This window comes from Alexandromys fortis, unplaced genomic scaffold (assembly GCF_014885135.2).
Source record: "Alexandromys fortis isolate MF-2015 unplaced genomic scaffold, M_Fortis_MF-2015_v1.1 scaffold_38, whole genome shotgun sequence".
NCBI classification, from domain to species: Eukaryota; Metazoa; Chordata; class Mammalia; order Rodentia; family Cricetidae; genus Alexandromys; species Alexandromys fortis.
Genome location: NW_026067916.1, coordinates 13,742,506 through 13,770,106, shown reverse-complemented (window position 1 = coordinate 13,770,106; position 27,601 = coordinate 13,742,506). Strand labels below are relative to the sequence as shown.

At 36.5% G+C, this 27,601-nt stretch overlaps 1 protein-coding gene across 4 annotated transcripts in view; it reads right to left on the bottom strand.

The window, feature by feature from the left end:
- Kmt2e (lysine methyltransferase 2E (inactive)) overlaps positions 1 to 27,601 on the bottom strand; it is a 61,824-nt gene that overhangs the window by 15,530 nt on the left and 18,693 nt on the right. For 3 of the 4 annotated variants that reach the window (XM_050139774.1, XM_050139776.1, XM_050139775.1), the window contains exons 3-14: positions 25,638 to 25,752; positions 23,873 to 24,102; positions 20,723 to 20,803; positions 16,702 to 16,760; positions 15,307 to 15,479; positions 13,245 to 13,283; positions 10,342 to 10,572; positions 10,107 to 10,237; positions 8,408 to 8,525; positions 6,983 to 7,092; positions 4,552 to 4,816; positions 3,580 to 3,678 (exon numbers count right to left, since the gene is read on the bottom strand). In XM_050139774.1, coding sequence (XP_049995731.1) covers positions 3,580 to 3,678; positions 4,552 to 4,816; positions 6,983 to 7,092; positions 8,408 to 8,525; positions 10,107 to 10,237; positions 10,342 to 10,572; positions 13,245 to 13,283; positions 15,307 to 15,479; positions 16,702 to 16,760; positions 20,723 to 20,803; positions 23,873 to 24,102; positions 25,638 to 25,752 — 1,651 coding nt within the window. Of the gene's footprint in view, positions 1 to 3,579; positions 3,679 to 4,551; positions 4,817 to 6,982; positions 7,093 to 8,407; positions 8,526 to 10,106; positions 10,238 to 10,341; positions 10,573 to 13,244; positions 13,284 to 15,306; positions 15,480 to 16,701; positions 16,761 to 20,722; positions 20,804 to 22,965; positions 23,273 to 23,872; positions 24,103 to 25,637; positions 25,753 to 27,601 lie in introns of those variants that run through there. The other variant, XM_050139777.1, reaches the window with a different exon arrangement.

The following is a 27,601-nucleotide window of genomic DNA, read 5'->3' as shown; positions in this document are numbered from 1 at the left end:
GATACTAGCTATAAACAAAGGACATTAAGCCTATAGTTCAGGATCCTAGAAAGAAAAAACATATATAGACCCACCTGGAAATTGGAAACAGACAAGATTGCCTGACAAAATTGGGAGCACGGGAGTGGGGGGGAGGATAGAAGGGGAAGAGGAGGGAAGAAGGGGAGGGTTGAGAACTTGAGGGAATGGGATAGTTGAGATGGAGGAAGAACAGAGATGAGAGCAAGGAAAGAGATATCTTGATTGAGGGAGCCATTATGGGGTTAGCAAGAAACTTGGCTCTAGAAAAATTCCCAGGAATCCAGACAGAAGGATGATCCCAGCTAAGCAATAGACGACAAGGTGCCCAAATTGGCCTTGCCCTGTAGTCACGCTGATGATTATCTTAAATGTCACCATAGAACCTTTGTCCAACAACAGATGGAAACAGAGGCAGAGACCCACATTGGAGTACTCGGCTGAGCTCCCAAAGTCCAGTTGAAGAGTGGAAGGAATGAGAATATGAGCAAAGAGGTCAAGACGATGGGTTCATCCACTGAAGCAGTTCACCTGAGCTAATGGGAGCTCACCAACTCCAGCTGGACTGGGAAGGAACCAGCATAGGACCAAACTAGTCCCTCTGAATGTGGTTGACAGTTGTATGGCAGGGGCAGACTGAGGGGCCACTGGCAGTGGCACTGGGATTTTTCTGTACTGCATGTACTAGTTTTGGGGATCCTATTCTCTATGGATGTATGCCTTGCTCAGCCTAGATATAGTAGAGAGGGCCTTGGACCTTCCACAAAGCAAAGTGCCTTACCCTCTCATAGGATTAGATGGGGGTGGGGTGGGAATTTGGATTGGTATTTTTTTTTAAATCTAATGAAGTTTATGTTTATTCTGTGAACGTTATCTGTCACCCCACTGATCAGAGTTGATTAGACTTACCTGGATGCCTAGCCTAATGTCCCTTTCCTCCCACACCAATGCAGTTCGACGTGAGTTTATCCTTCCTGAAGTCTTTGATAAAGGGCATGAGGAGTTGTGCTGTCAAGGGTCACACAAGTCTCACGATCTCCTGACTTCACTGATTCTTGAGTCAACTTCCATGGATTCCAAGTTTAAGCTGTTTGACTATTATAGGCATCGCGAGGCAAAGGATTCCAGGCAGTTATAGTCACATAGTAAAAGACACCACACAGTATGCCCTCGCATACCAATATATTTACTAAAACTGAGCAAGGTATTATCTGTATAGGTAAAAATCAAAACAATTCTGTTTTGCTAAAATCTTACTACAAAAGATTACATGAAATTTGTCTTGGAGGAAAGAATTACTGATTCCTCTTTATCCAGGTATGGTAAATGAAACATATTAACGAGTAGTTCCTAATGAAGCCCGTAATGTTCTTAAGACTGCCTTGCATGAGAGAAAATTTCATCAGTTTGACACAAATTTCTCAGAAGTATTGCTACCATCTGTACTTTACTTCCCTTGTAAGCTGCCACTTTTCCATTTGCTCTCTTCTACCCAAATGCTGGTATTAATATAACCAGTATAAATGATAGCGTCTACAAAATTATTTTTTTCCCAAGTCAAATAAGACGTTGAGAAGAAAAACCATATTAATTATTTAGGGACCTATTTACATCAATAAACTAAACATCAAAGTAGTATTTCGGTTAGAATTAAGCCTCAAACTTGAGATCCATCTGCCTCTACTTCCCTTAGGATTAAAGACATGTACCATCATGTCTTTGATTGGCCTTTTAAAAGTAGCACCATAATGATAAGAATGCAGTCTGCATATTAAAGTCTCCAGTGCCATCTTATTTTTCCCAAAGTCCTTGCTGTATATATTTGTGGGAGAGAGATACCAGGCTGTCCTCAAACTTACTATGTAGTAGAGGATGATCTTGAACTCCTAAACATCCATCATCCACATCCAAAATGTTGAGACTACAGGCATCTACTCCTATTACCAGCTGCCTATTATAATTCTTAAAGTCAATAAAACATTCCTCCTGTATTAAGTCCCCCCAAAACCCAACTTTACTGTAAACTGATCCAAAGCTTCTACAGAAATACAAATTCAAAGGTGCACCAGTTGGGGAACGAACAATACTGAAAATACTGGAGAGCTGGCTCAGAGGTTACGTGAATTTGTTGCTCATCAAGAAGACCTGGGTTTAGTTCCTGGCATCCACATGGCTCACAACCATTCTTAACTCCAGTTTCAAAGGAGCTGATAGTACTCTTCTGACCACTGATGGTATACACACATGCAAGCAAAATGAGTGTGTGCACACACAGGCCATAGGTAATTTAAGCACAAGTAATTTAAGGAATAACTGAATCTTTAAAAAATTTGTGACAATCCCTTTAGATGTAGGAATCAACCTTTTCCAATCTTTCACCATTATTTACCTGAAGCTATGAAACTGTTCTCTGTTGTTTTCACAATGCAGGTGTTAGCAATCAGTTGAGGATGGCCACCATCATGATTTTAAAAAGTCTACAAAGATCCAATATCCCCACTCAAGTTATATGTAACACATAAGATCCCATGGAATAAAAAGTATTAAAACTCCAAGATCAACAAACATTTTTTAAAAGAATGTGGGAAACCTACACTAAGGCCATTACGGTTTGTAAAGTTACTTTTCAATTCTTTAAGCCAGAAATTGTATTGAAAGTTAACTGCCATTATTTACTATTTGTGTGTGTGGGGGGGGTCAGATCCCCAGGCCCTAACATGCTATGCAAGTGCTGCTGTACCAAACCAAACCCAGCCCTGGCATTTACTTATCTATGCACCTCATGGGAACCCTAACGCTTCATTCCTGCAAATGCTTGAGACTACAGGTGTGAGTCACCACACTCTGCTGTGAAAACTGATTTACAATTTCTTGTTCTACATTTATACTGACATTTGCAGATAAATCATGAGGGAGATAGAGCTTCCATTTATGATTACAATGTGAGAATACAGATGCAATGGCTACTAAAGAAACTTGAAGTTTTGCTAAGTCATTTACCCGATTTAGGATTAATACAAAGCATGAAGTTCTGTTTCTGTCTTTTTTAAAAACAGTTTTTTTTTTATATTTATTTATTATGTATACAGTGTTGTGTATACATGTATCCCTGCAGACCAGAAGAGGGCACCAGATTTCATTATGGATGGTTGTGAGCCACTGGTTCACTGAGCCATGTGGTTGCTGGGAATTGAACTCAAGACCTCTGGAAGAGCAGTTAGTGCTCTTAACCGCTGAGCCATCTCTCCAGCCCCTGTTTCTGTCTTAAATCATAAAAAGAAGTAATACATTTAGCTAATGAAAATACATACCGAGTAATAATCATGGTATTACATTTATTAAAAATTCTTGGCTTTAAAAATGTTATTTTTTAAAGGTGGTATACATTATTAAATGCCCAATAAAAGTGAGTTAAAAATACAAAAAGAGGTAATGGCAAAGCCAAATAAAAATGCTCAGTCCCAAATTTGCTAACGTGAAGTGTGTAGAAGTAGTTAGCTTGTAGAAGAGCAGCTGATCCAGCCCAAGGTACCACAAACAGCCACTAGCTTCCCAACTCACCATCTTCCTTTTTCTTTCTGCAATTTGCTCCTCAGATTCCATTTCTACTTCATTGGTAATAGGAGTTTTTTCTTCCATATCATCAATAAAATCTGGTTCCTGAAAAACAGAAATGACCATTATGGAAATGGTTACTCAGTCTATAAAATGGGAATTAAACACTGTATCTTTTAACCATAATTCAGTATGTGAAATAAGCCCCATTAAAATCTGAATTTCTAAACAAAGTTACCAAATCACACAAGCAATTTTGTTTTATGAAGTTTCTATCAAATATAGTGGGGGTGGCTTTGTATTTATTCCAAAACAAATTTTCAGCAATCTCCACTGTTCAATTTAATTAAATGTGGCACACACCTTTAATGTTGTACTCTGTGGGCAAAGGTAGACAAATCTGAGGGCAAGGCTAGCCTGGTCTGTGTAAATTCCTAGCCTCAGAGTAAGATACAGTCTCAAAGAAACAGCAAACACCCACGCTATCTGGAATGTCTTTAATTACCCAGTTTTAGGAAAATGTTCAACTCCATGAGGATCTGTCAACCTGCTTGTTTCTTTCTCTCTCTCTCTCTCTCTCTCTCTCTCTCTCTCTCTCTCTCTCTCTCTCTTTTTGAGACAGGGTTTCTCCGTGTAGCTTTGGAGTCTGTCCTGGAACTAACTTTGTAAACTTCAAATTCAGAGATCTGCCTGCCTCTGCTTCCCGAGTACTGGGATTAAAGGCGTGCGCCACCACTGCCCGGCTAACGTGGTTATGTTTAATAATTTGGTATCTATTATTGTAAGAAATCATATCTCAAAGTGAGCAGCAGAACAGGACTGGGGATAGAGCACTTGCCAAGCATGTGTTAGGCCCTACGTTCAATCCCCAGTACCGGAAATATTTAAACTATTAAATGATTTTATGCTTAAAAAGGTGTTTAAATACGACATTTTCCTCTTTAAAATAATTTCTTTGAGAATCAGGAGAGTCAATACCTGATTATTTGATACTGACAGTCTCAGTGGAGAAAGCTTTCTCTGTTTTGTTTCCGGACTCTTTATTTTGTTGTTTGTTCCTTCACAATCTAAGGTAACATTCTGATTTTGTGTATCTTTTTCTTTTGAAATATCTTTCTCCTTTTTTCCTTTTTTTCTTCTGGTCTCATAACCACTATTGATGTTTTCTGTGGATTCCGAGCTCCGTTTTAAAACAGGGCACTCTGGATTTTCCTTGAGGCACGCACAGTCCACCTTGTATTTACTGAAATGATAACCAGGTAAATATTAATATATAAAACAAGACTGAGTTCATAATATCTTTAAAGTTGTAACTCCATAAAATGCATGTTATGAATTACAATTAAGACTTAATGTTTTACTAATTTGAATTCCTAGTAAATATGACAAAATAAATGTTTTTCATAAGAACAAAATATTAGATACTGATTTTTTGTTGCTTGGTGCTACTAGGTGTTGCACCCAAAGTCAAATACTTCCAATACGCTAGGGAAGTGCTAACCCTCTAAGCTGTAGCCCCAGCCTTCAGATGTTGGTTCTGAACAGTGTTTTAAAGTAAAAGGATGCTGTAGCTTGTGCAAGATAAACATTAAGGCAAAACCACCCTTACTTGGTCTTGAGCATGTTATGCTGACTCTTCAGTTAAAAAAAAAATGTTAGCTATGATGAATACCAGATCTTACCTAGTTTGTAATATACTTTAAGGAATGATTTTAATCACCAGTTTTCCTTAAAAGATACCTTGAAGAAAACTTAATTCTAAGTCTTCTTTCTTTTAAATGAGGGCCTGAAAAATTATACTATCTCTCATCTTCTTAGTAATTAAGAACACTCTCAATTGCATGGATTGCCTTACAGCTTAGACTCCTGTGACGATGATACTGAGTGAGCAGAGTAGTCTCAATCTTGAGTTAAGGAATCACAAAGCAGTGCTAAAACTGGTATACAGCTATATATGAGTAACCCACAGATCTTTAAGAGTTTATGTTCTGAACTTCTATGGGATAACAATCTCCTAAAGCAGTAAGCACAAACTACTATGTTACACTTCCCCCTTCTGAGAGGTTAAAAGCTTTTAGAAAGCAGCAGGTAAGCCCCTGTCTTTTAACATACATGCTGCTTACTAACAGGCTTTCAAAATAGCCTATTTCCTGGGACTGGAGAGATGGCTCAGCAGTAAGGATCACTTCCTGCTGTTTGCATCCCTGCACCCACAGAGGGACCACCATAATAGAGCTCCACCTCCAGGCCTCACAGTCTTCTGGTCACTGCAGGAACCATGTGGATACATTCTCATAAATATACACACAAATAAAAATAAAAAAGAGAAAAGCCTAGATTGTTATGATAAATTCATTCAATAGTAGAAATACATATTGATGGTAAAGGTAGTGAACACTAAAGGAAACCATAATGCACACTTTAAAACTTAATTTTAGAAATGATGTCTGTCATCCATTTATACCATGTAGGAGGATGGGGCTGAAGAGATGGATCAGAGGTTAAGAGACTTTGAGAGAACTGAAGTTCCCCGCAGCCATAGTTGGACAGGTCCCAACACAGATCTGGCTGCAGCGCCCTCTTCTGGCCTCTGGCATCCATACACATGCCGTATACACTGACATACACACACAAATAAAAATAAATAATACGATACAGGAAGGAAGGAATTAAGATGTTTATAACCCAAAATATTACAAAGTATATAAAGAATTCAAAAAGAGTGAAAGACAGTCTGCGCGTGGTGCACATCTGTAATTCCATCAGAGTTCAAGGACTTCACAGGGAGTCTGAGGCTAGCCTAAATCATCCTCTTTACACTCAAAAAAGAGAGAAAAGCACTAACTACAGAGCAATATCTTCTGCTTTAATTCTTAATTTGGAAAATAAGTACTGGGATATTTATGTCAGTTGCATAGTTTTAAAAATACAAATAGTATTTTTTACCAAAAATTAATGTTTTTCCTAACATTTCAAAACAATATTAAGAACAACACAAAACATTTGTAGAACAATAGTACTTAAAAGTTTTACTGTATGATCTCCAACAAACCATTTCTATTACAATGCAAAACTTGATACAGTATCTCTTGTTTTTAAGAAAAAAAATCATGTGTTCATAGCAAATGACCAAGTAAGTTGTTTAACAAGTTGAAGTATAAGAAAGTGAGGGAAAAAAAATTCTCACATAATAAAGTCTGTATAGCTGAACTAGAGCTAATAATTATAAGGTCTGAACAGACACATTACAATAAAGTTTAGGAAATAAGTAACAAAATGGGATTCCTAATAACAGCATACTTAATTTCAGGTACTTTTAACTGTCTCCTGAAAAGTAATAACAATGTCTAAATTATGAAGAAGACAATCTATTTGAAATAACATAAAGCACTTAAGGACTTGAACTTACCAATTCCCATAGTCAAAATCAAAGGCAATAGTAATTTCAGTCCCTTTTGGAATAGTCTGTATAGAATAAATGTAGAGATGTATGGTCCCATCTTCAATTTCATGCCTTACCTGTTAAGAAGAATAATTTTACATTTCCATACACTATTTAGAGCATCTTTATCTTGCAATTAGGAAAGTTATTCATTAATATTAGGTTATGTTGTTGCTTGTTTTTGAGACAGTGTCTCACAATTGAGCCCAGGCTTGCTTGGAACACACAGACATCCACCTGCCTCTGCTTTCTGAATGTTGGTGTTAAAGGGGTACACTACCATGCCCAGCTGAAAAATATTCTTAAGAACATTTTATAAGCATGACATGGGAAACTGCCATTCATCACAAGATTTGCAAATAGCAGTTGTCACCTGAAAGGTCCTCACAGGTGCACTGGTAGCACTCACCCTATAGCCTGCCATCTGCATTCTCATCTCACAAGTATAATTTTTGAACCTGTCAGCATGTGGGGTTTTCAAGTAATAGGATGAGGATGAATGTGCACTAATGCACAGCTAAGAACACTTTCCATGAAGCTGTTCTTCTGAACTACCGTTTCATACATAAAAGCAAGGCATAGAAGGCTGGGAATGTAATTCAGTGGTAAAAATACTTGCCTGATATGTGTAAAGTCTTAGAGTTAGTCTCCAGCACCACACATACAGACACACACAGAAGAGTAAAAAGGCACTGAAAAGGTTATAAAACTAGTAAGCCACAAAAAAGACAAAATACTACAAATTTTAGCCTCAAAATTAAATATGTGGGATATCTAAAAAAGCACACTCTGTAATTTTGTTTTAAACATTGATAGCACATATAAAGTATACTTTAGGGCTGATGAAATAACTCAGGTGGTAAAGGATCTTGCTGCTAAACTTTTTTAGACTCAATGCTTAGAACCCACATGGGAAAAGGAGGAAACTGATTGTCCCAAGTTGAACTCCGATTTCTGTGTGCAGGCACGTACACACACGCACACACACACACAAACACACACACACATTATAAAAGGAAAATATTAAGTCTACTTTAGGTTTTAGCTACGTGGTACATACAAGCAGAGCCTCCAATATAAACAAATATAATATTCCCTCTTATAAGGAACATCACAGTTTCATAGCTCAGGAAGTAAAAGACAGCAAGACAAGGTCTCACTATATAGCAGTGGCTGGCCTGGAACTTGCTGTGAACAGGCTAGCTTGGAAACGCCTCTGCCTCCAAAGAGATTAAAGGAGCGGGTACACAACCATGCACATCTATGGATAGTAATTTGAGATTAGTGTTTATCATCTAAATATTGACAAAAGAAAAATAATGAACAAAATAAAATAGGCGCAGACTTTGGTACTTCGTGTTCCTGCTTCTCCTGAGATGTCAATAAGCTTACCTCTGCATTGGGTGTACAAGAACGCCTGATGAATCGAGCCTCATTCCCAAAAGTCCTCGCATCAACACACATTTCTAGCCCATGAAACTTAGAGTAGAATAAAACAAAAGGGTATGGCCTACAAACAAAGAAGTATTAAAAGCTTTTAGTATAACAGGACTAGAGGATATAGTTTAGTGGTAAAGTGCTTGCCTAGCAGGGAAAACATCCTCAATTCAGTCCCCAGTGCCATAAAACAAGCAAACAACAAAAATTTTACAATTTCCTGTCATTGATTAGAGGCAAATAGATAAACAACAGATGAAGGCATTTCTAAAAGACAGTTGGCAATAAAGCGAGTATTTGAATATTGGCATTCTGATTCCAGAAGCCACTTTTCCCTACTTGAAATTAATAACACTTGTGTCTGCTTCAAGTTGCCTAATTCAAACACAATTAAGGTTGAAATTGTCTTTTTAATGAAATTCTTAATCTTGACTTTTATTTTATGTGTATGGGTATTTTACCTGTACATGTCTGTGTACCATCTGTAGCCTAGTACCCACAGAATTCAGAAGTCTTTGGGTCCCCTGGAACTAGAGTTACAGATGGTTGTGAGCCACCATATGGGTGCTGTGAATCTAAATCATGTCTACAAGAGAAGCCAGTACTCTTAACTGCTGAGCCATCTCTCCCACCCCCTTTAGGCAGAAATTCTTTTGAGACAAAATGAAAAAATATTGCCTTTACAAGCTAACTCCATGCTTTTAAAGTCCCATTTCTTGGTGTGGCAAAAATTGATTTATACTGGATTCCAGATAAAATATGCTACATGTGAGGTATAACTCTTAGGTATCTTTCAGGGCTTAAGTAAATACTCACGTTATAAACTAAGAATGTTAATGTGTTAAACAGCAGATTTAAAAATAGCAACATATTTCTATACCTCTGAAAAGTAATGACTATCAGAAGATCAAATTAATTCAAACAAGAATCCCAAACCAGAACAGAAGTCTCCAAAGCCATTCCGGTGGTAGTAGCATGGGAACATAACTTTTTTTTTCCAAGTTCTATCAAGTATGTTACAACTTAGTAGATGGAAAGGTTCTCGACAGTCTTAGGTCATGAAAATTTCTGACTGACATCCTAGATAGCAGAACTATCTTGCTTTTACTTGTTTCAAGTGGCTTACTTTAGAATGCAGCAACACAGAGATGGACAAGAGGCTGGGAGATCTCTACAGAAGTTACCCTTGGTGGTCCTTTCATCCTTTCACGCCTTTCATCCCAGCATTTGGCAGGCAGATCTTTGTGAGTCTGAGGTCAGCCTGGTCTACAAAGCGAGTTCTAGGATAGCCACGACTGTTATATAGAGAAACCCCATCTCCAAAAAATAAAAGTTACCAAGCATCTAGGCACAGTATTTAAAAAAATCAGTGACCGACTAGGAGATGGCACAGCAGGCCACCCTGGGTTACAGAGTAAAAACAACAAAAACCAAAACCTGCCAGGCAGTGGTGGTGCACACCTTTAGTCCCAGCACTGGGAGGCAGAGGCAGGCGGATCTCTGTGAGTTCAAGACCAGCCTGGTCTACAGATCAACTTCCAGGACAGCTAGAGCTGTTATGCAGAGAAACCCTGTCTCACAAAACAAAAAACAAAGCAAGCAACTTTGAACTATAGAAAACCAACATGGGTAAAAAAAAAAAAAATAAATATACCTTTTAAAGAAATATCCATTTGCTTCAAACTGTTCTCTCAGCATAAACTTCCCTCTGTATTCAATGATAAGTGCATCAGGAGGCAAATCTTTGGCAGATTTCAGAATTTTTTTATTCTTCTGTATATGGCTCTAGCATCATTAAATGTAGACAGTAAATTGGTTAATTTCACTCCAAACAAAGACATTCATACTACATAGGCAGTCCCACAATTTTTTTGACTAGTAATATATACCTCTACAGGAGGTTTGAAGAGTGAATTGTTGGTTCTTGGTTCTGATTTATTCAAGTCTCTGTTGTCATTCCCACTGCCTAGTCTTTGCGCTATTCTCTGTGCCTCCCTCTGAACACCTTCACTGTACTGGTTATTATTTGCCTCTTCATAGCGATCCATCCATGTTTTGATTTTCGTCTCCCATACAAAATTTGAACCATCAGATGAAGGATCAATTTCTGGTGCCGAACCCTGAAATTGTAGCAAAATAAGGATTACTATTTGAATTTAAGCATACACACACACACACACACACACACACACACACACACACACAAATAAGTAATGATTTATATAAAAGAATAGAAAACTACAGTGATTGGTAATCTAAGTTAATTAAAAGGTCATAATTTAGCTCATTAAATTTTTATGCTACACGCCAAATAATAAGCTAGGAAATTCATGAAGGCTGAGTTATATAGAAATAGCAAAAATTCAAGAGTCGTTGCTATGGTAGCCAATTTAAAGATATCAATAAAACCAAAAACTTTCTGATTCTATATATTGCTGCTGTCTACTTCATAGCAGCAAGTTTATATGTTTTAGCTTGAATAAATCTGTATATACGCCTCTATCTGTAAGGCGATCTACAAGGCACATTAGTTGTACAAGCATGCACCTCGAGCTAGCAGTCAAGGATGTTAGAGGCACAGTAAGGTCAAGGCCAGATCAGGGCAACAAAGTGAGACTCTGTCCCAAAAATTAAAAAGAGTGAAAGGCGATGAGAATTTAGCTCAGTGACAGAATATCTGACCCATGCACAAAGCTTGAGATTCAATCTCCAGTGCTGGGGGAGGTGGGAGTGAAGAGTAACACACTACATAAATAATCTTTATTACAGCCCTTTTCTAGGATGAGCAACAAACAGTAATATGCTCATCAACTTTGATGGAAATAGGCTTATTCTATCAATAGTGATTTTATGTGACACTGGGGATGTACATCAGCAGTAGAATGCTTGCTTTGTATGTATAAGGTCCTAAATCAAATGACCAGCACTCCAAAAAATATATATACTAACAAATAGTCACAATATATTATATAAATATATACATATATTAAGAATTAAATGGCTATGTTATATATATACATATACATTAGTGATAAATTATTTGATGAAGATTTATGAGCCACAACTTTATACTAAAGGAACAAATTCAGTATTAAATTATTTTTTAATTATCAGCAACAATCTACTAATAACTTGACATATATCTTTAATATAGCTCTTCAATCTTATAAATTTAACTCAAGAATTACTGGAGATGTAATGCTTTTGAAAATTTCCATTTTCCTAGTCACTTTATGTAATAAAGGGAATTGTTTCAGTTCTGGAAAAGGTATCACTTCCTTTTTAAGCCTAGTATTCAATTAGATAAAATAGAAAAAAAAAAGAATACTAGAGTACTGGTAATTAAAAATGTTTAAAAATTTTATTTTTATTTAATGTGTATAAATGTTTTGCCTGTATATACGTAAATGAACCATGAGTATGCAGTGCCCATGGAGGGCAGAAAAGTGGGGTTAGATCCCCTAGAACTGGAACTGAAACAGCTGTGAGCCATGTGGATGCTGAGACCTGAACCCGGGTCCTCTCCAAGGACAGCTCGCGCTCTTAACTTCTGAGCCATCTTTTAGTTCCCTAAGAAAACTTTTTTAAAAAGTTCAGACTTCTTTACTCTGTTAGAACAAATTCAAGTAACAAAAAAGTAGGTAACTCTCTAATATTCAGAGAACATTTGAACGTGCAATATAAACATCACATAATAATGTTCTTGAGAATTACAAATTTATTTAAGAGTAATCATTTAGAGAGTACTGATATATAGAATCTAGAGAGTACATATCAGAAATGCAGTATAATAATTATTGTGTTTCATATTATAGAAACAAAAAGTACTGTAATATATTCATTGCGGAAATGTAAGAAATTAGTGCTAGGTGTGGTGGGAACTGTGCCTTATAGTTCCTGCACTTAGGAGACAGGAAAGATGACCAATGAAAGTTTAAGGCCCACCTGGTCTGCATAGCAAGTTCCAGGCCTGTCAAGGCTACATACAAAGCAAGACCCCATCTCAAAACAAAAGCAAAAATTTTTTTTCCTTTATTACCTAGCTCAGAAAGATACTTCTAAAACAGTATAAACCTGTGTTTATAGAAAAAGCAGAGGTGGAGAGCCTTGTTTCTGCTGGGAATTTAAGCACCCCAAAAACTCAAGGATATAGGCTAATAATTCAAAATCTGTGATTAGTTTGTATTACCAATAAGGAACTATAATGATTTTATAGTACAGTATTTAGCTTGATTACCGCAGAATTCCAACTGCACTTTTCAGTGTGACTCTGGATTAATGTGTAGCGTACAGTAATAAACCTTAGTAGCATCAGAGACATGAAATACAATGACAAATGGAATTATTATAATTTTTAAAAATTATTTTATTTTTCTTTTATGTGCACTGGTGTTTTTGCCTGAATATCCATCAGTGTGAAGATGTTGGAACTCCTAGAGTTGCAATTATAGACAGTGGTGAGCTGCCATGTGGATGCTGGGAATTGAATCCAGGTCCTCTGGAAGACCAGTCAGTACTCTTAACTCTGGCCCCCAATTATTCCAATTTTAATATTGGTATCTATATACCAATATTAAATACCCTTCTTGTTAATACGGTAACAATGTCAATAAACTGTAAGAGTGATTTATTAATCCACTTAGAAGTTTAAGGCCCTAATTCTTGTTAATGTACTAAGCAATGAAATAGCAGACACCATAGAACATAAAAGTACCAACATAAAGAAGGAAGCTACTCAGCAAGCTCTTGATTAACACTAGTTAACAATAATGCCTTAATTTAATATAATTACCTTGACTCTTGATGATTTCCTAGATCCTTCACGAAAGGCCTAAAATAAGTGTGGAATTCTGAGTTAGTTTTTTGCTTTTGTTTTTTAGCTGGATATAACTGGTTCGCTGAAGCATTTTGCTGAAGTGATAACATGGCAACAACAATAAAGCTAAAACAAGGGGAACTAAGAAGTAAATAAAGATATACTAGAATACTATTTTACCACAAATATAATGTAAACGATTTAAAATGCGTTTATAATGATGCTAAGATAAAAACTTCAAAATATTATTTGTGGTAAATATTATAAGCATCAAATTATATAGGTGAACTGCACTACAAGACAGTGGGGACTTGGACTAAATTTGTAATAGCACAAAGATTAAAAATATACTAAGACATTTCAACAGAAAACTCTCAATAGAATAAACTAGATATCAAAGACTAAATATGACTTACAAATTTTAGAGCCTGAATATTGGCTATGTTGCTGAGACACACACACACACACACACACACACACACACACACACAATCAAGTAAGATACAAGTTTGGTGCAGAAGGAAACACAAAGAAAAACGGTATTTGGTACACATGGTGGAGCACACCTTTAGTCTAAGCAACTAATAACAAAATAAGGCAAAATATGGCTGAGTACTAGAATAAAAGACTCAAGTGTCTTGACAGGCAAAAAAAGATTTTATTTGCTGAAGAAAAGCAGCATTCCTGTTAACTCAGTCTAGTAGTTTAAAATCATAAAAAAAATGCAAAAGTTCACCATTTCAAATGGTGAACATGAGCAGTGTAATAGAGATGTGGCTATGAACTGTGGGTGCCTCTAGTAACATTTGAACTGTCTAGACTGGGTAAACAGAAAAAGAAGCAAAATAAAAAGGAATGGACAAAGACTTTAATAGGGACAGAAAGATAAAATTAGAAAATGAAAAACTTTAAAGTACATTATTATTACTCAAGAGAAAACAAAACAAACAAAAACCCCCTTGATTTTAAAGCCATAACAGCTACATGTAATTGATTTTTCCATAGTAATGTAGTCAATGTGAAAGTCTTTTACCAATAGTCATGACACTTAATAGACACATTCTGAGAACTGCATTATTAAGTTATTTTGTCCTTATTATTAATAATTATTAAATTATTTTGTCATTATTGTAAATACTATAGAGAGAATACGTACATATGATTATGAGAGATAACCTATGAACCTAAGCTACACATGGTACCTATCATTTCTGGTCCTGGATATAACCCTGTACATTATGTTTCTGTGGACAATTGTAACCTAATAATAAATATTTGCATGAAAATAATGATAAATATTGTATGTTACACCGGGTAGTGGGGGGTGCATGCCTTTAATTTCAGTACTTGGAAGCAGAGCCAGGCATTGTGAGTTCGAGACCAGCCTGGTCTAAGTGAGTTCCAGGATGGCCAAGTATACCAGAGAAACCCTGTCTTAAAAAAAAGTATGTTTCTATATCAAAACATAGAAAGGTTACATTAAAATACTTGAGAAAATGTCTTCACTTTATAATCTGATAGGGTCATGAATGCATTTGCTGTCATTGAGAATTTGAAATTAACAAATTTAATGAAACATATAAACTATAAAGTCTATAAACTGCTGTCTGCCAGTAGACCTTAGGGATCATATAATAAAATTCAGAAAACAAAGTAAGAAATTCAGTTCAGTAGGAAGCCTTTATTGAATATTATCCAAAACTAAGAAGAGTTAGAAGTAATCAAGCTTCCTTACCTGGCAAGTTATTGTTTCTGTTTTCAAGCAGTCTGCTCTGCCTCACTTCAGCATTCACAATTCTGTCATTCATCTTATTATACAGTGAGTCCAAAGCAATAAGCAAAGTTCTTTTGTGATCCATCTCAGTCTTTAAAATGCATTGCAATTTTTAAATAATACTTAAATTTTTTAAAATAATTTTTTGTGAGAACTTTCCATATATTTTGCTGCCACCCATGTTCTCCCTGTATTAATTTCTTGCCTGTAACTCAGCTCCTATCAGCTTTATCTACTCATCTGAAATAAAAAGGCAAAACGTACTTTTTTACATTTTGAAAAGTTTTGTTCTTTCTCCCCACTTTTTTTCCTTCTCTTGTCAGTAACCTTGGGAACTCTGGAAGCAGTTAAAGTGATTGATGTTGGAGTATGCTGAAATGCAGTGTATAGTTCCACAGGGACTTCATCGCCACTTTCGGTTGCACTGGTATCACCATCTTCAATGAAAAACAAAGTCACCACACTTTAGTACTCTACTTCAGGCAGGAAAAGAGAGCAGCCCTGCACCTGACAAAGAGTCATTTCCTTGTTCCTAAAGGAAACACATGTTCTTACTTCACTTGCTTAAAAAATGCACCAAGTGCAAACGAAATGCTTTCCTTATACACGGCACCTCTAAAGGACAGATGCCTGACGACATACTCTGGTGGTCTCAAGAAACTGGTACTAGTACACATGACTAATGGAACTCAAATTTTCTTGGTAGAAATTCAGTCATATCTATAAAATTTACTCACTCAAATGTTAGTCTGTCATTCCATTAAATAGCTAAAGTACAAAAGCAAACTTATACAACTCTGTCCAAATAAATGACTTTTTCACAACAACAAAACAGAATAACTGGAAACAACCCACAATGTCTGCCAAAGAGCAATGATTGAATAAAACAAATTATTATTTCAAACTGGTTGTGCTGGTCTTAATCCAAAATAAAATGTGGCAAGCTAGGGCAGAGTGGCACCTGCTCTTAAAACCAACACTTGGGAAAGAAGAGGCTCACCCAGGACGAGACAGGCCTGTACTATGCACGACATCACTGAGTCACATCAGGACAGTGACGGGACTGGGCTAGTGAACTCAGATCAACATGGGCTAAATAAAGGACCTATCTAAAAAACAAAAATAAAAGAAAAATCCTAAACAGAAAAGTTGTAGCATATATAAAATTAATAAAATGGTATCCTAAAAATTAAAGAAATACTATCTCATTAATATTATTCTAATATACTTCACTTTTTTTACCTACATATGAGAACAAAAGTTAATTTAAGCTTCTTATTTGCTTTGTTCTGGTTTCTTATGTCCCCTAAAATACGAACATGCATATTCTGTAATCAAAAAAGCCTATACCTGAGATTATAAATAAGACATACACTCAAAATATAATCAAGAGGTGCTGTAGGCTGTAGAGATGGATCTGAAGCAAAGAGTACTAGCTGCTCTTCCAGAGGAGAGGGGTTTGATTCCCAACACCCATATGGTAGCTCATAACTGTCTATACTTCAGTCCTAGGGGATCTAATGCTTCCTCTTCTCCAGACACACATGTTGTTCACAGACATACACTGAGGCAAATGGGTGTTTTTACATATAATTAAAAATACTCAGACCATTTTCCTAATCATACTAATTTAGTTTAGAATAGTACTTTTTCACATACCCGACATATTTTCTCTTTTCCGGCGTTGTAGTAGCACCGCTCTCTCTTTATCCAAATTCCTGTATTAAAACATTAACATGTTTCTCATCAAGCTTCCAGAAGCTTAGATATGAAGATGTTTTACATATGATGCACTTCATAATTTATGTTTTTAGTGAATAATAAAATACATGTAGCAGCCCTGACAGATTATTTATGATCCAGTATACATACACATTTCCTATCATTTATAGAAACAGTAGATATCAGTTAAGTTATCCCATTCCATATTCTATTAAGAAAATGTTCACCTATGAAGTGAGCACATTTTTCAAATTCAAATTTATAGCAAAAAAAAATCTGAAAAATAAAACTCCCATTACAAATTGTAACTAAAACAAATTGTTTTAAATAAATGTATGAGTAAATTAGTACATATTATACATTTCCCTATGCCTTAAATTATTTCTCTGACTTATGTTTATTTTTAAACAGGGTCTCACTAGGTAACCGAAACTGGCTTCAAACTCTGTCTTAGCTGTCCTCTTCTGGGGTTACAGTTGTATGCCACCATATCCACTTTATTTCTACTCTTGATAAATACTGAAAGGCATGATGGGAAGCAGAGCCATAAGATCTCCATGAGTTTGAGACCAGCATGATCTGAAAAGTTCCAGATCAGCTAAGCCACATCGCGAGACCATCTTAAAAAAAAAAAAAAAAAAAAAAAAAACAAATGAAGAAAAAAATAAAACAATTCCTCCCTATCTTTGGGCAGTGGTGGTGCACCCCTTTAATCCCAGCACTCAGGAGGCAGAGGCAGGTGGATCTTGGAGTTCGGGGCCACCCAGATCTACAGAGAGAGTTCCAGGAAAACCAAGGCTACACAGAGAAATCCTTCCTCAAAAAAACAAGTAACAAAAACAAAAGAATCAATTGAAAAAGATCTGGAGTAGAAAAAATAAGGCAGAATTTACACTTACTTGAAATACCTTCTTTTATATATTTTATTTTAGTATGACAATTATTTCTTACAATGAACTATGTAACTCCAAAAGTAAATTTTTTTAAAAAGCAATTCTTAACATTAAAAACAAACTCAAACTCTGAGTAATAGTGCATATCTCTAATTCTAATACTTGGGAGACAAATGTAGGAGGATCAGGAGTCCAAGTTCAGCGAAGGCTATGTATGACTCTCCCTTCACAAGTCAACCAGCTAGCTGGGTTATTTGTATATTCTTGGTATAAACATAAGACCACATTAACCATTCCAGAGAATTTTCATGGTCTCATTCATTTATTGATAGCCTAATTTGAAAATCCTATTAAAAATATTTTATAAACAGTCTCACAAGGTGTTACTACTAGGAAAAAGTAGGTAAGGATATAACAAGTTATCTGCATTATTTTATGTAAATCTTCAATTAATTAAAAAAAGTAACTTAGAAACGCAAAAGACTAATAGTTCAAATAAAACTAATAATCTAAACAACTTCAAGTGTGTGTCTAATTGGCACCATATCTACATAGTGACATTCTTTTCAGGGATTTTAAATATAATAAATTGATTTTAATATCCATTTGTGATATAGTGCAATTGAGTAATTATGAAATCCTAATTACATTATTCTTTCTTATGGAGAAATTGGGTAAAAAGACGTACTATAAGAATATACAGACAGATGTAGTCCGGTGGGGGTGGAGCTTTTAATTGCAGCACTCAGGAGGCAGAGGCAGTTGGCTCTCTAAGTTCAAGGTCAGTCTGTTCTATTGAGTGCCAGGACGGTCAGGGTCACAAAGAGAAATCCTGTCTCAAAAAACCAAATCTTTGTGTGTGTGTGTGTGTGTGTGTGTGTGTGTGTGTGTACACATACTCAAACATTATTATATATTACACAACATACACATATATATAAGAACAAAATCTTATATTCTTAACTTTAACTGCAAATATAAGTATTAATTCATTGTTTTCCGTGTAGCACTGGCTGTCCTGGAACTGGTTCTGTGACCAGGTTGGCCTCAAACTTAGAGATCTGCCTGCTTCTGCCTCTCTATTACTGGGACTAAAGGTATGCATCACTATGCCCAGCCTGCATGTATTTTGTCTTTAAAAAAAAAATAATAAAGCTGGGTATGGTGGTGCACGCCTTTAATCCCAGCAGAGGCAGGTGGATCTCTGAGTTTGAGGCCAGCCTGGTCTACAGTGTGAGTTCCAGGACAGCCAAAGATACACAGAGAAACCCTGTCTCAAAAATAAACAAACAAAAAAAGTGTTCAAAAAAAATAAGACAAAACAATTAGCAATTACTGAAGTGGGGGCGGAATGTGCGTAGAACCTTTGAAAAGGAGGTGTTTGTGTTGTCCTTATTCAGTGCAGTGTTTGTTCCTTTGTAGCACACGGGTGCGCATGCATGGAGAGGGCAGAAAACAATTTCAAGTCTCCTCCTTGGGAACACCACCTACTTCCTTTCAAATGGTCTCAGTTTCCTAGAGCTCACAAATTAACCTGCACAGGCTTGGCCAGTGAGCCCCAGGGATCCTCCTGGTTCTGTCTCCCCAGTGCGAGGGTTAAGTCATGCCATAATATGTGTCTTTTTAATAAGAGTTCTAGTAGATCAAGCACTTTACCAAGGGATTTCCTCAACCAATTTTATTAGGTTTTAGGTATCTATAATGAAAAGATTTGTAGTTGTTGTTGATGATGATGTTTGAGACAGGGACCTCATGAAGTATAGGCTGTCCTCACACAAACTTTCTGTGTTGTCGAGCTGGGCCTTTAACTCCAGATCCTCCTTCTCCACTTCCCAACCGCAGGAATTACAGTAATTTCTGCCCTTTGCCTGGCTCCACAATAATGAATTTCAAAAAACAAATCAGGTAACAGCCCATTTGGTAACTGTTCACCCTCACCCTTGAAAGTGCCTCAGTTTACCAAGAAATAAATGGTCTGTTTTCCAGGCTACATTCTGCCATCTTACCAGATCTCATCTGACAGAAAACCCAAGAGTAGGAAACCAAGACCAGAAAAAGATCTCAGAAACATCTGGCTTTTCTGTCTTTATATCCTGTGCAAGGCTGTACCTCCCTCCCATGGGTTGAGACTGTGGGATCCCCTGCAATTTCCTTTCCACCTACGTCTCTCCATGTTTGCACTTCTGGGTCTGGCACTCTTGGTACACATGCACTCCTGTCTCTTGCTTCACTCATGTTAACGTAACTCAGATACTCTTTCAAAGGAAGTGTGTGGACAGCTTCCTATCATATTTTCTGCTATGTAACAAAGACTTTTCTGTGACTATAAGTTCTAATAGATTGTGGAAAGATAAGTGGCTTTCTTTTTTTTGATTCCTACTGACCTCTCCAGAACCTTACAAGAAGAAAATTTCTATGTGAAAGAAATACTGTACCTTTACTATGTGTTTAAAAAAATTTTTTTGATGGGAGTTGAATCTGCACACTTACACACAAACCCAGCAAATTCTGTCTGTAACTAGGAGGGTGCTCTGATAATTCATTTGGGGCAAGGGTAGAAGAGGGGTACCAGGATTGAACTCAAGACTCTCACATGCTAGGTAAGCATTCCATCTCCATAAAGTTACATTTCCCACTCCCCTTTTCTGGGGTGCTCAAACTTGAACTCAGTTGTCTCGGGTATTATATTACACAAGCACATTACCACTGAGTCACATTCTTCCTCGCTATATTTTTCTGCTTTTATTTAGAGGACAATCACATCCTTCTAATGACTGCCAAAAAGATGCCAAACATTTAGAAAATAAACTATCATCATCTTGATCACTAATAGTTAAAATTACATAGTGAACTACAATGCACTTATCAATGAAAAAAAATCTTGATTTAGGTTTCAAGTTAAAAAATTATAAACATAGGTGGAAAAAATTTTAAAAAGAAGTACCTTTTTAAAGGGTACGTCCCAAGAATTAATGGGATTTCATTAATTTGAAACTCATGAATAAATTTTTGTGGAAGTTTTTTCAGTGAAATAACTGGTAGGCTTATCATGTCTGATAACCTACCTGGGCTGACAGCGTTCACACAGGTATGTGTCAGGGATGTGCTGCCGGTCGATCCCCATGCAATCAATATGTTGCCAAACACTTAAAAAAAAAATAACAAAAGCAAAAGCATTAAGACCATTCAAAATTAAGATGTAATATTCTACCATTTAAGAGGTACCAACTTTGAGCTTAGTACACACTAAAATGTTTTCTCAGGCAGAAAAATTTTAAGATGCAAAAATGGCAAATATAGAATGCATAAATTAAATTTCTGAAGCAAATGCAATTTAAAACATAAAGAGTAACAGTTGAAAAGATTATTACAAACCTGAAGATGTTAACACTAAAACCCCTAAATAATAATCAGTGTGATAAGAATCTGATTTGGGAACATAGGAAGGAAAGGTATCATTGAAACACTTACTGATTACCAGCTATGAGAAGATGACCAACGGTGGTCAATATACCCAAAGAAAACTTTTTCGAGTTCAAGGAAAAGTAGCAAAGCTGGATTACATCTTCTGTTAACATTTAACAATTTTGGTAGCATACAGTATTAATTGAAAGATAAGGAAACAATTAAAAAAGACTTCTAACATTTATTCTTAATAAAGAACAGAACTAAAATAATTCCAAAAAGGTCAAAGAATTCAAGAGGCATTCCATTGGAAAGAAATTCAACTTAATTACTTTGGATGGAGTATACGGACATCTTGAAGTAAACTTCTAAATATATTGTTACTGATAAAACCTCAAGTACCTGAAAGTGATATACATTCCTCTTTAAAAAAAAAAAAGGCAAAAATTTACTATCTATTCCTTACACACAATCATCCACTTTTTAAAAAATTACATGTGTGTGTATATGAGTGCGCCTGTGTGTGCGCACATGTCATAGCCCAAGTGGGGAGGTCAGAAAACAGCTTTCTGAGGTTGGCTCTCTCTTCTACCATGTGGGTCCCAGAGAACAAGCTCAGCTTGTTAGGCTGAGAAGCAACCACTGAGCCATCTCCCAGTCAGCCCTATGATGTCACTTCTAACAAAAACATACTAAGCGGTACTGTGTTATTTTTTACTTCTCAACTGAGAACCTCAAGAAGATTATATAACAAGTTATGTTAAATTATGTCATGCAGATAACAAGCAAAGCTAGACAAAAATAGCAGAGTTTTAGATGTCTGAAGTCAAAACGCTGAATATGGGCAATAGGAACATTGAAAAACCAAAGAGACGATGTAAAGAGAGGTAGAGAAAGGTTAGTCCTTGGAGAACAACATAGGCTGAATACAAAAATGGAGGGTCGGTCAGAAACAGACAGACACTGAGTCATAATAAGGGTCAATTCAATGTAAATACCTGGAATCATCCAAATACTGTGCCTTCAACAACGTGTAGGTAGTTAGTAACCTAAGGATACTGCAGGGATGTCTAAGAATGATAACCATTTAGTCCATGTCCTTCTGACTAACTGGATTCTTTCACTAAAAACACGGCTACATTTATCACATCAGATGAGACTGGCTACAGGAACGCTCTTTTAGATAACTAACTACAGTAATGGATATTCTCTAATCCGGCAGAAAACACATCCCCAAAGTCATTTAAGTTTTGCAAATTTCCCTCCTCAATAAATTTACCAAAGTCATTATTTACATTAATATCACAGGTAAAGAGAATTTATTTCTAAACTTTAAAAGTACCATAACATTATTATTAAAATAAAATTATTTACAATCTTCCACTTAAAACCAATTTCACACTCTACATTCATATCCGACTTATTGACAGAGATAAATGAACCTTTTGAAATGTACACATGCTACTATCAGTAACAACCAAAAGCTGATCATTTACTCTAACAGAATAATTTACAAACAATACAAATTGACAGTCACCTCTCAGCTGCAGTTCAACTCACTTTCAAACATGGGTTTACACAGCCGTGCTACATACGCCAAGTCAAATAATGAAGCTGTGCCATAAGGACCAGGAAATTCTCTGAAGCCTTCAAACTTTCTTGCCCTCTACAATCTATTTTTTAAATATTCTCTGCTTCCCATCCTATGCAAAGAACAGACTTAATAACTTTAAAGCAGAAATCCAACTGTTCCATCTCCATTCTCACTAACCCTCTCCCACAAAGAGAGAGAGAGAGAGATAGACACATACACAGAGACACATACAAAGAAAAAGAGAGAGGAAAGGAGAGGGAGGGAGGGATGCAGAGGGAGGAAAGAATCCCCACTTTCTGTTGCAATCACCTTCTCTAGGGGAGGAGCCTTTCTTGGTGGGTGAACCAGGGTTGGGGGAGGGAGACTGGTTCTGGCTCAAGAAGATTCCAGAATGCTGCAAGGTTCAAGCCAAAGGTTGTAAGAAAATAAGATCAAACACTGATTAAATATTTAATTTCCCCAAACTGGAAAATCATAACTGACTACACAATACAATAAAAGACTCAATCATTCTTTATTTTTATATCTTGTTATTTCTATATATGCACTTGCACTACCACTGAACTAAGTGAAAAGGAGATGATCCTATAATATTGTTCAAAACTGATTACTGCTTAATTCATAATAGGGGTGTCTCTCTCTCTCTCTCTCTCTCTCTTTCTCTTCAAGATTTTTCTGCATATCGCTGGCTCTCCTGGTACTACTTTGTAGACCAGGCTGGCCTTGAACTCAGAGATCTGCCAGCCTCTGCCTCCCAAGCGCTGGGATTAATGGCCTGTGCCACCTATGTCCAGCATCATAACAGGGATTTCTAATAATAAACTATAAAATAGCTTCTTTCATCTTTTTTAAAGATTTACTTATTTAATTTTTAAGTGTATGTGTGTTTCTGATTACAGAGGCCAGGCCAGGACAATAGATCTCCTGCAGCTGGAATTACGGATGGTTTTGAACTGCGCCATGTAAGTGCAGGGAACTGAGCTTGGGTCCTCTCCAAGATTAATGTGTGCTTGTCTCTAATCCTAACATAGATTCTTTCAAATAAGGACTTTATTCTAAAAAAAATAAAATAAATTACATCAATAGAGGCAGATGTCCTACTTTTTTTTAAAAAAAGGAATTAATTCCTTCAGAAGACCTAACTAGCTTTTCCAAATTAACAATCAAAGGTTAAAAGCAGTTAAGAAAAATGAACTAATCGTGTGAAATATTTTACCTGCATTTGTCACAACAGATCATGTATCCATCATCATGTGTAAAACCACATATGCACCTGGTTACATCAGTACCGTAACTTCCATCCTCAGATGTGCTGATTGTAGTAGCACTGGAAGTTTCGTCAAAATTAGGAGTGGTAACTATGCCTACTTCGTTTTTGCTGATGAGACCTGATGGAGGAGGGGAAGCTGGAGGTGTTGGAGGAGGACGAGCACCATAGTTGTGGTCCTGAATCATAGAAGACAAAACAAGTACAATATGAATCTCAATGACATAAATCAGGCAGATTAAATGAAATTTCAATACTTAACATAAAATTGGTCCATTTCTTAATAAAGATAAATCATGACATAAGACTAATAAGTAAATCACAGTGGTGAGTTAATGTCACTGTCTAGAAGGTAGTCAATGACCTTCAGATCAATGACATTTCCCTTCCCTTCACAGCAGAAAATGACATTTCCAGTTCTAAGATTGCATAGTTTCACTTTCAAGAAGAAATTAAGTATATGACGTGATAATAAGAGTAAAACCCAAACTCCACAGGAATAGAAAGCTAAAGAACAGCAAAAACTGTGCTGGAGAGGCGGTTCAGCAGGTAAAGGTGTCTGCCATAGAGCCTAGCAACCTGAGTTCAATACCTAGGACCCAAGTGAAGGGAAGAACCTACTTGACTTCAGTACATGTGCCATAATACACATTCTATTCCCCCAAACAAATAAATGTAGTTAAATAGTAAAAATAGTAACAAAAGGTACATCATTACTGTAAAGTATATAATATGGAATTTTACATTTCTGGTCATTTTTATTCTCATTTAGGTATTAAAGTCTCTCAAATGTTTGTTCCTAGTATTCACAAATGTATAGAGTCCTATAATTCTTTGAATTAAAATACTACAGAACTCTCAAGAGGAAATAAATTGAGGGAATAAGCTTTTATCCTTTCAGTTGTGAAACAGGATGAAAACTACTTTTGAAGAGTTTGTTTTAAAAATTAAGTAAGATATATAGTAAATGTGTATGCATTTATTATATACGTATATATACCTATGTATGTATGTATGTGCTCAACATAGGAATAACTGAAACAATAGTTTGGAGCCAAAGATATGGCTCAACAGTCAAGAAGGAGCATATGCTGTTCTTCCAGAGGACCCAAGCTCTGCTCTCAGAACGTACATCATCACCACTCTAACTCCAGCTGCAAAGAACCCGATGCCTCCTCAGGCACCTGTACTATACAAACCCATGTGCAGACACACATAACTAAAAATGATAAACAGCTAGGTGTGCTGCTGCACATTTTTAATCCTAGTACTGAGGAGGCAGAGGCAGGCAGATCTCTGGGTTTGAGGCCAGCCTGGTTTACAGAGTTACAGGGATACACAGAGAGACCCTGTCTCCAAAAACAAAAACAAAAAAGTAAAAATAAGTCTTTAGGAAGAAAAAAACTACATAATCTACTAATTACTATATAACTTGGAATTAACATTAAATACTACAATGTAATCTTATCCATAGACTTTTCATTGAGGTTAAAAAATATCAACATAAATACAATAACAATAAAAAATAACTATAGACTTCCTATCACAGAATTTTATTTTCTTAACAGTATAGTTAAATAAAAGTATAAATTACATACTTCATTATTCAGGAAATATGAAACAGCTGTGTTTTTTAAATTATTGTTTTAAGCACAAAACCACACAAACATATCTATTTTATAAAAGTTCTTCTGAAGAGACATTCGACACTTACCGCATAGGGCAAACCAATATAACTGTGTGAGTGGTGGGAGCTGCTGGTGTATAACTGGTGGGGATAACTGTTGGATTTTTCAACTACCACAGGGCTAGCTTCTACAGATTCTGGTCTAAGGAAAAGAAGTTCCATAGATTAGAATTCCATTCATTTTTCTGTTTTAATCTATTAAAATATGTAAGTTCTTATTCTAAAATATTGTCAAAATAAATACAATGTCTATTCACAACATGTGTACAGCTTGTGAGTAGATTCATCCTATGTAGATTCTGTGCCATAACAAAAGTTTTACTTCATAAAATAAATATTCAAATGAAAAGTTCAATTACAGTTTCATCAGAAAGTGTCCATTTGCTGAGGATGACGGTGCAATCCTAGCACTAAGGCAGGAGAATCAAAAGACAGTGCTATCGTGAAATTCAAAACCAAACCCTCCAAATTACCAGAGACCAAGCTTTACGCCATTTTCCCAGTGTCACTAAGAAACATGCAAAGGGTGCTCAGAGTAAGACTAAAGGTAGACTGAGTCTACAGAGACTCTGGCTTGAATGCATCTCAGTGGTCAAAACATGTGTTTTGATGGTCAGATGGTGAAAATATGTGCTGAACGTGCAGAGCAGCTTCTGGGAAATGTCAGTAAGTAAAGACCAGGGAACCTCACACTGAGTCAGTGTCTATGGCTGTAGATGACAGTGATGAACAACTGCGGACAGCTTACACACTGCTGCTGCGTTGAAAGCTCCTGCCCCGCACCTTATAGATAACACTTTCCAAACATCTTCTTTTCTTCTTCTTCTAAGACAGGGTTTCTCTATGTAGCCCTGGCTATCCTGGAACTTGTTCCCTAGACCAGGCTGGCCTCAAACACAGAGATCCCACTGTCTCTGCCTCCTGAGTGCTGGGATTAAAGGAATGCGTCACTACCATCCAGTTGATTTATTTTTATTTTCATGCCTTAGTGTTTTGTCTGCATGTATGTGCAAGACTGTCAGATCACCTGGAACTGGGGTCACAAATAGTTGTGAGCTGCCATGTGGGTGCTGGGAACTAAATCAAGGTCCTCTAGAAGAGCGGCCAAACCATTTAACTCTTGTGCCGTCTCTTAGCCCCTTCCCCCAGGTTTCTGGAGGAGTGACCCCACCATGCCGGTGGAAGTGGGGAAATTGTACATGTAGCACAAGCTGGGAATCACTCCTAATCCTTCTGCCTCCATGTCCTAAATGCTAAAATTACAGGCATGTGCCACCATTCCTGCCTACCTTGACAAAAAATAAAGTTAAAAACATTGAATTTTACCAATGATCTACATACCATCATTAAAGTTACATGAAGGTGTTCTGAAGACTCACTTCTTATTTTTATTTACTTACTTACTACTTATTTATTTATTTGGCTTTTTAAGGTAGGGTTTCTCTGCATAGCCTGTCCTGGAACTCCATCTGTAGACCAGGCTGTCCTCAAACTCACAGAGATGTGTCTGCCTCTACCTCCCAAGTACTGGGGTTAAAAGCATGCACCACCACCACCTGACTTAAGATTCACTCTTAAGGATGTACTCAAACGGCAGTGTTACTGAAGAGTAGGCAAAACTGGTGCTAGGGAGTAGCTAATGAATAAAGTTAAGCTTTCACGTAAATGTAGATGAATCGAGCATATGAAACAGCCAAATTCTTTTTAGAAAATCACAATTTAAATACATGGTGCAATAATGACAAGGTGGTCATGTAAGAAAACAGAAAATGGTTTAAAGCAGATAGTTGTTTCGAATATTTATACTTACTACGTGTGATTTTTAAAGTAACTTTAAATTTACTTACTTACTGTGTGTATGTGTCAACATTTGGGAGTCAGCTCTCTCCTACCACCATGAGCATTCTAAGAACCCAGAGAGACCATCAGGCTTGGAGGCAAGCACTGCTACCCACTAAGTCTTCTTACCGGTCCAATAAAAGCAATTTAAA